The 7747-nt window shown below is 57.3% G+C and overlaps 3 protein-coding genes across 3 annotated transcripts; all 3 read right to left on the reverse strand.

Annotated features, from left to right (window-relative positions):
• Positions 1 to 619: 619 nt before the first annotated feature.
• Positions 620 to 3408, reverse strand: ASPZODRAFT_188005 (hypothetical protein). Its single transcript, XM_022727293.1, has 3 exons — positions 3183 to 3408; positions 770 to 2978; positions 620 to 711 (listed from the first exon to the last, which is right to left on the reverse strand). The coding sequence occupies exon 2, from the start codon at positions 2945 to 2947 to the stop codon at positions 851 to 853; it is 2097 nt and encodes a 698-aa protein (XP_022584996.1). The 5' UTR covers positions 2948 to 2978; positions 3183 to 3408; the 3' UTR covers positions 620 to 711; positions 770 to 850.
• Positions 3409 to 3596: 188 nt separating this feature from the next.
• ASPZODRAFT_126372 (hypothetical protein) lies at positions 3597 to 4209 on the reverse strand. Its single transcript, XM_022721481.1, has one exon. It carries the CDS (start codon positions 4112 to 4114, stop codon positions 3758 to 3760), a length of 357 nt encoding a protein of 118 aa, XP_022584997.1. The 5' UTR covers positions 4115 to 4209; the 3' UTR covers positions 3597 to 3757.
• A 125-nt stretch (positions 4210 to 4334) lies between these two features.
• Positions 4335 to 7635, reverse strand: ASPZODRAFT_85850 (hypothetical protein). The gene is made up of 4 exons (XM_022730264.1): positions 7016 to 7635; positions 4863 to 6932; positions 4587 to 4789; positions 4335 to 4516 (listed from the first exon to the last, which is right to left on the reverse strand). The coding sequence occupies exons 1-4, from the start codon at positions 7303 to 7305 to the stop codon at positions 4446 to 4448; spliced, it is 2634 nt and encodes an 877-aa protein (XP_022584998.1). The 5' UTR covers positions 7306 to 7635; the 3' UTR covers positions 4335 to 4445.
• Positions 7636 to 7747: the final 112 nt, after the last annotated feature.

The raw sequence follows: 7747 nt of genomic DNA on the forward strand, positions 1-7747 counted from the left end.
GAAAATAGCAATATGAATGGATGGAGGGCGTGTGCAAAATATCCATTTCGTCACACGGTGAGATAAATAAACTGTGATCATTACGAAGGTAGGATAGATTTGTGTTTCTACCATATTGGATTGAGATCAAGGGGGGTGCTTGGAAATCTTGAAGCATCCGGATTTTTATATCCAAGTATTTGTGTATTTAATAAAACACGTCTGGGTGTGAGTATATATATATATATATAAGTTGAGCAAGCTATATAAATAAACAAGGCTACTACTTCGCATCTCTCTCTAATTTCGTAGAAGATGATGGGAGGCAGTAGGAAGAATGGAAGAACAGGCAGAGCACACGATTCAAGGATTCGTGGGAAGAAGATCGACGCCACCGATGCATGCACGCTTGAATTTGGTTCTTTCAAAAGTTCATTCAGGGGGGGGGAACCAAAGATATTCATCATCGTATCCGTAAGAGAGCAACTTTTAGACAAAGGAGAGAATAGAAAGGTTCTAAGGAGCGACAGTGGGATGATAGTAAGGGTAAGAAACCAGATGGATAGAACAATGTAGTTATATCGATCTTGTCAAAAGTAGCCAACACAATGTACATGGGTTGTGAAAGGAAGGGTTCATATCAGGTCATGAAAAAGGTATGACTGAATGCAAATAACTGAGCAACCGCCAGGCTATGAGTATGTATATGGATGATGGATGGATGGATGGATGGATGAGACAATGCAACGCTTATGGGTATACTGCAAACATGGATACCGCTGAAGGATTGAAAGAAAAGAAAGGGTAGGAGAGGGGAAAAAATACAAAAAGTACAGGATGAGGTTTTAAGACAAAGGATAGAGAAAATCGTCTACGCCGTGAAAGCCCGAGGGATCAGAGCCGTCTTGTTCTCGCTGCCGGAACTGCTGTCGCCATCATCATCTTCCGGGATGACCTTGACACTGGAGCTGATCGAGGCCGAATAGACAATCGAGGTCAGCGGCAGCTGGTACTTGACGACGCCACGGACGATGAGGTCAAAGGGATGTTGCAGCACCCGCTCCCAGCGCTCTGTGCCGCCTTCCTCGGTCTTGTTTCCGGGCCGCGCCAGCCGGATTTGGCCCGTCGAGGTGACGTTGCGATAGTTCCAGGGGGACGGGTCGAAGGCCAGCGGCGAGTCAAAGTGGAAGACCCGGCCCAGGAGCATGGTCTGCGCATCGCCCGTAGGATCGCCGGGGGGCTCGATCGGATCGGTACCCTTGTCAACGCCGCCACCGGCCACATGCATTGCTGCAGCATTTGTATCGTCCCCGAGATAACTGTCACTGACAAAGCGATCCGTAGCAACGTAATGGCTGCGAGCAAAGATGTTGACGTCCATGGTGTCCACGGAGACAGCAAAGAGGTTGGGGTTGATGGCCTGTACCTGCAGGTCGAGCATGATCTCTTGCTCGGAGGCGAGCACGTTCTCAATGGCAAGGACCTGAACCTGACGCAGGGGCTTGCAGATGGCGAAAAGGAACGAGACGGCGCCGGCGAGTAGGAGCAAGAGGAAGAAAGTGACAACGACGCAGGTGCCGTGGCGCAAGAAACAGCCGCGCCGGCGCTGCTGCATGTATTCCATCTGGCGCAGACTGGCACTGCCGGGCCGGCGGCCCTGGCGGCTGCGCGGGATGCGTGACGAGGAACCGACAAGCGGGGTGCGCTCATCATCGGCGGCGCCCTCGGCGTCAAAGTCGTAGCCACCGTACCCATCATCGCCAGGCTTGTTGCGGGTAATGGTAGTGCCATTGAGAGTGCGGTAGTTGGGCACGGTGCTGCGGGCACCCAGATGGCGCGACTGCCGGAAACCATTGCTGCCAATAAAGTGTCGGGGCGATTTGGGATGCGAGGTTGCGGCAGCGCTGCCACCGGCGGCGGCGGCGGCGGCGGCAGCAGCAGCAGCAGCAGCAGTCGCAGCGGAGGAGGAAGATGTGGGCGCCGCATCGCTATCGAACAGAGACGGGTACAACATGCCGTTGCGCGTGGTGCGATGATGGTGATGATGATGATGGTGACCAGGCTGCTGCTGCGGGTGGGAGCGTGGCGTGTGGGTGCCATCCGGGCGGGCAGAGCTGCTGCGACGGCGGCCCGGCTCCGAGTCACCAGGGTCGCCGCCATCGACGCTGATCGGCGGGTACTGGTTGTTGGTGAACTTCATGCTTCTCTTGCCGGTGACGGCCTGGGAGGTCCCCTCACGCAGGGCAGCGCGGGCACGCGGAGCGAGCTGGTCGACCTGGCTGGCCATGGAGGTGGCACTCGGGGTACGCGAATGGTAGCGATGCTGGCGTGGTACGGGCGGATACGGATCGGGCGGGTTGGACTCATAGACAAAGGTCTCATCGGAATCGGAGACGTCGGCCTCGTCGACGGCACTGGCGACTTTAGCCTCGAAGATGTCGGCCTTGGAGGACGCGCCACCAGCGGCGAGCGTCGTGGGTTTCCGGGTCTTGCGTTTCTCCTTGCGCGGGCGGATGGTCTCCGTGCTAGGCTTCATGCGTAGAGTGCCCCCGCCGTCGACCCCGCCGACGGCTGCGCGGGCAGAGGCGCCACCGCGGTCGGCGGGGACGACGCCGAGGGAGACCTGAGGGATGGAGCTGACGGTCTCGGTCTCGACGATCATGTTACGGACGGAGCCGTCGCCAGGCTTCCCGCGGGCGCCGCTGAGCGAGGTGAAGGAGCGCTTGGGCGGGATATCACCGGTCGACTTGGTGGCGAGCGGTGGCGGGGGCCGTTTCTCGTCCTTGTTGGTGTTCTTCTTACTCTTGCTGCTTTTCTTGTCGTTGGTAGTGTTGCTATTGTAGCCCTTGTTCTCGCTGCTTTCACTGCCACTGTCGGCGACGGACTGATCGGTCCGGTAGTTATGCACGAGGGGTGGGATGGTTGCACGGATGGTGTCGGCGGACGGCGTGGAGAGGTCACTGGCCATTTCCTGCACGGTTTCGAGGGCGAGACCGGGGGAGGGGATATTCCGTCGAACGGTATTGCTATTCGTACCACGATCTCGCGACTGCTGCTGCTGTTGCTGCTGGTTATCGTCACTGACCGATGACGTCCGTTTACCGGCGATATTGGGAAGCATGGGCAGCTCCTGGTCCGGCCGTCTGACCACGGTCGGTCGTCGGGGCGGCATGGTTGAAGAGGAAGACTGATCTGACCGAGGCGGGGCATCTGAGGGCTCGTCGTTCTGATTTTCAACGTCGTCGTTGTCGGTGGTGTCTTCTGCTCCCTCTCCTTCTTCTCGGGGCCGAGGCTGCACGGGCGGAGGCGGCGGCGGTAGCGGTAGCGACAAGGCAGACTGACGAGACGGACTGCTGCTGCGGGAGACAGAGGAGGAGACCTGACGGCGGGCGGGCGAGGGCTCGCGCGAGGAGGAGGAGATGACGGCGGCGGGCTTGGGCAACGGGGCAGGCGAGGCCGGGCGGGTATTAGTAGGAGTAGCAGCGGTCGAACCGGCGGCCATGGCGGACGGTGCGGTTGGCTGACCGGTATCAGGAGATATGGGGTTCTCTCCCTCTCTCAAAAAAATAGATTAAATAAATTAGAACGCAGCGCGCGCTCGCTCGCTCGCTCTCTCTTTTTCTTTTTTTTTTTTTTTTTTTTGGCGGGTTCGTAGGCTTGAGCTGTGGTTCTGGTGGCACGACACGTTACACGGACCGACGACGCAGCGGCATAGTGTTTGGCTTGGGGGTTTCCGGGTCTGGCAGCGTCGTCTCCAGTCACCCAGAGTCCCAGGGTGTTATCTCGCCGTTTGTCTGACGGGCTCGTCTCTCCCACTCTGCCTGATCTGCTTCTCTTGCTTCTGGTCTGCCTTCTGTGTGCTCCACCAAGGTGCGATCTCGTGGCGGTCAGTTCTGGCCCGGCAAGGGGTCGGAAGTGGCAGCCAATGAGTGTGGCCCACGTAGAAGGCGTCGTGGAGAACGATGGATGGCGAGACAGGACGCGGAGCGATGGGAAACGACGGAATTGGCGATGGAAGCGATGGAATGGGCGCTGGGGGAGGGGGAACTGGTGAAGGCGAGAGGGAGAATGAGAGGGAGGGAAGAAAGAGAGAGAGGGAGAAAGTGGAAGGAAACCCGTGATGTGTCACAGCCATACGGTAAGAATGACTGGTATGCCAAGAAGGTACCAGAAGTTTAACGGCAGATCTGGTAATATCTGGCAATATGCCGTAATACAGATACATCACCATACCATCATCACAATGACCTCATTGATTGACAGGATAGTACACAAAGTCTATGTCTATTCTATGTACAAATAAATATATAGGAGGATGCCACCAAGTGAGTAAAGAGAGAGATATATAGAGAAAAAAAAAAAAAAAAAAAAAAAAGGCGAGGCTGTTCGCAGCCTGGGTAGACAGACCTCTATAGGAGAGAGAAAAGATGTAGAAGACAGCAAGAGCCATTAGTTAAAAGACAATCCTAGACGATTTTGTACACTCGTTTGGCGATATAGAACGAGGCAAAAGCAAAGACGAAGAGCCCGGCAGTGACTAGAGGGAGGTCAGTGGGAATTTCAGAAGACTTATAGATCCTGAAGCAGAAGGCGTGACATGGACGTACTGGACCAAAACCACCACAGATTGTCGATCTCCTGCCCGGGAACCTTGACGTTCATCCCCCACATACCACAGATGATGTTCATGGGCAGCACGATGGTACCTAGGACCGTCAGCTTGCCCAGCACGTCAGCCGTCTGTTCCTGGCGCTCGTTCATCAGAATGTTGATCTGCGCCAGGTAATTCGAGTGGGCGCGCGAGAGGATACTGGATTGTATCAGCGAGGGGGAATGAGCTTTTGAAAAAAAAAAAAAAAAAAAAAGTAACGATAATTACTTACGTTTCGTAATGGGCCAGATTGCTCGTCATGGTCATGATGTGGTCCTGGATGTCACCGAGGTACAGACCGATCTCGGACTTGGGAGCCACTTCCCACTGCTCGTTGCAGCGCTTGGCGAAACCCTTGACGACGTCCGCCTTGTTGCTCAGCAGGCGGTACATGCCCATCACCTTCTTGCGGCACTCGCCCACGCGGCGCAGCATCTCGCCGGGGGCGACGGCGGTGGTTGTGGTGACGGTGCCGCCCGACGACGTGACGACGACCTCCTGCTGCTGCTCCTGTTTCCCGGGGGCGTGCATCTGCATGATGATCTCGTCGATCTCGTCGACCTCGTCCTCGATCGCCTGGATCAACGGCCCGAACACATCCGTGATATCGTCGATCAGCGCGTACGAGATCCAGTCTGCGCTGAGGATCAGGTAGTCCATCAGCTGGCGGATGCGCCGCCGCACGTTGGCCGGGTGCGGCGTCTGCGAGAAGTGGAAGGAAAGCACTCCGTCGCGGAAAACAACCACATACATGTTCACGGGCTCCAGGTAGTTGTCGCTGTGTGGGTCCTGCTCGAACGTCCGGTAGTTGACCAAGTAATAATGCCGGAACAATTCGACCTTCTCCCGCGCCTCCTGCATCATGATGTCCTCTGCCGTCAGCGCGTGGATCCCAAACGCCTTGGCCATCACCCGCATCTCCGCGTCCGTCGGGGAAAGGACGTCCAGCCAGAACGTTGGCCGTGGACCGTATCGCTTTGCCCGGGTGCCTGCAGGCCGCCGCCGTCGCGATGAGTCGTCCGACGACGGCTGTGACGGCTGTGACGACTGCCGTGACTCGGAGACCGCCTCACTGATGATGGAGAGCGCGCGCGGGTGGGCCTGTTGCGGCTTCCCTTGGTGATTCACGGGAATGCCAACATTGTTATTGTTATTATTATTGTGATTGTTAATGGTAGTGGTAGTGGCAGTGGCAGTAGCAGTGGTGTTGGTATTATTAATGTTATTGGTGGTGTTCTCGTGGGTGACCGACTCATCCGTATCAGACTCATCCTCCAGCTCTGGCGGATCCGGGATGAACAGTTCCCGGAAACTACCGCCCGGTTGCACCAGCTCCGAGAAGGTCTGCGCGTGGATAGTGCTCTGGAACTCCTCGTTGAAGTAGGTGAAGCGGTACGGCGCCTCGTCCTCCTCACGTCGCCATAGCCGGTACTGCGGCCGCAGCCGGCCCTCAACCAGCATCGGTTCGTTGATCTTCTTCACCCGCAGGTCGCCCCGACGCTCCTCCTTCTCCTCGCGGCTCCATTCCTCCAAGACGGCCAGGTCCGGCCATTCGCGCCGTCGCCGGGAGCCCCGGCGCCGAGAAAACTCCTCTTCCTCTCTCGCCGCCCGTGGCCCTTCAGCTCCTTCGTCGTCTGCCAGTTCCGAGATCCCCGTGGGGAAGCACACGTCTTCCTCAACGGGAAGAGTCACCGTCCGCCGTCGACGGAGCGTATCCGGCAGCGTGGCGGGCGGCGGACTCGTACTCCCCGTCGTGGTCAGTGGGGGCGACTGGACAATACCGTGGTCGAGGTCGTGGTCGTCGACATCGATTAGCATGTCGTGCGAGCGGGGGAGAGAGTCCTTCCGACCAGTGTCTAGCGACTTGGTTGTTGAAAAGCCAAACTCGGCCCCCGTCACTACTGCATCGTCATAGCCCATCTCCGGACCCAGCTTTGGTGTACCCGGAATAGACGGCGGATTGTTTACATCGTAGTCACGCTCCATGGCGATGCTGACTCCCACCCCCCCACGCGGCGAGGCCCGCGATGATGATAGCGACCGGGAGCCGGATGAGCCCCGTCGCGGGCGTGTCAAGGCGAAAGGGTTGGTGATGCTGTCGGCACCATAGCGGCCGTAGGAGGAGCCGCGCATCAAGGGCGTGTGGTCGTTGGCCGCATCTGACGCATCACTGTCTTCTGCATGCTGTGGCCTACTCGCCGGGGAGGGATGGGAAGGGTGGAAGGATGTCGAGGTCACGGAGCCAGGACGAAACGACTGAGCGAGCCGGCTCTCTCTCCGGGAACGCATCATCGGCTGGTCTCTAACCACACTGATCAGCATATTCATCCAGCTTGAGGTCATAGGATAGACCGAAAAGAAAGTAGAAAAGACAGATATTATTACCGGTGATCCAACAATGCTTCGCTCTCCAGACTTGTGCTGCTCAGCGCCTGGCCCAGCCTGTAGAACGTCTGTTCGCTTCTCGTCTCCGGGGCGGCGTCCGCCCCTGACGCGGCCGCAACGACCGGTCGCGAGTCCGACTCGTCCGCGGCAAGGAACGAGGGTCGCCGATTGCGTCGCTTGCGATTGCGGTGCTTCCTTTTCTTCTTGCTGGTCGTATTGGGGGCATCGAGCGGCCTCGCGGCCACACCGCTGTGCTCCGCGAGGGAAGGTCGGGCAGGCAGACCCGACATTTATGGATCGATTCAACCAAGCACACCTCTTGTCTCTTTTTTTTTCTTCCTTTTCTTTTTATTGGATCGAGTTCCGACGGTTCAAGGAATCAAAGGGTTCGGTCGCTCATCAACTCGGGGCGGACCTCGATCGACTCGGTTCCCTAGCCAACTCGTTCTGCAATCGCTCTGCCAAAGCCCAAACTCTAACAGAGACTCACAAGCACCCTCGGCATGATCCATCCAACGCGTTTGTTCAAGTCTTGCCACGATGGAGGCCTAGACGTGAAGGAGGAGGGGGTCGAGGGGGACAAGACAGGACGGCTGGATGCGAGGGAAGTGCGGTGTGGCGAAGCACCAGGACGCAGGGACATAAGCTGATCGTCAGCGGGTGTGATCATCAGTTTATTGGTTCTATATCAAATACTCACTCTGGCAGTTCCTGTTAAGATTCCTGGAGGGG

Source organism: Penicilliopsis zonata, assembly GCF_001890105.1.
Source record: "Penicilliopsis zonata CBS 506.65 unplaced genomic scaffold ASPZOscaffold_1, whole genome shotgun sequence".
Lineage (NCBI taxonomy): Eukaryota > Fungi > Ascomycota > Eurotiomycetes > Eurotiales > Aspergillaceae > Penicilliopsis > Penicilliopsis zonata.

What these genes read in the sequence shown, in the direction of transcription:
- ASPZODRAFT_188005 (XM_022727293.1), bottom strand. Translation starts at nt 2,947, where the DNA reads ATGGCCAGTGACCTCTCCACGCCGTCCGCCGACACCATCCGTGCAACC.
- ASPZODRAFT_126372 (XM_022721481.1), bottom strand. Translation starts at nt 4,114, where the DNA reads ATGGCTGTGACACATCACGGGTTTCCTTCCACTTTCTCCCTCTCTCTC.
- ASPZODRAFT_85850 (XM_022730264.1), bottom strand. Translation starts at nt 7,305, where the DNA reads ATGTCGGGTCTGCCTGCCCGACCTTCCCTCGCGGAGCACAGCGGTGTG. An exon ending in GAAGCATTGTTGGATCACCG is followed by an intron (nt 6,933 to 7,015) that starts GTAATAATATCT and finishes CAGTGTGGTTAG; the next exon opens with AGACCAGCCGATGATGCGTT. An exon ending in TCTGTGGTGGTTTTGGTCCA is followed by an intron (nt 4,517 to 4,586) that starts GTACGTCCATGT and finishes ACCTCCCTCTAG; the next exon opens with TCACTGCCGGGCTCTTCGTC.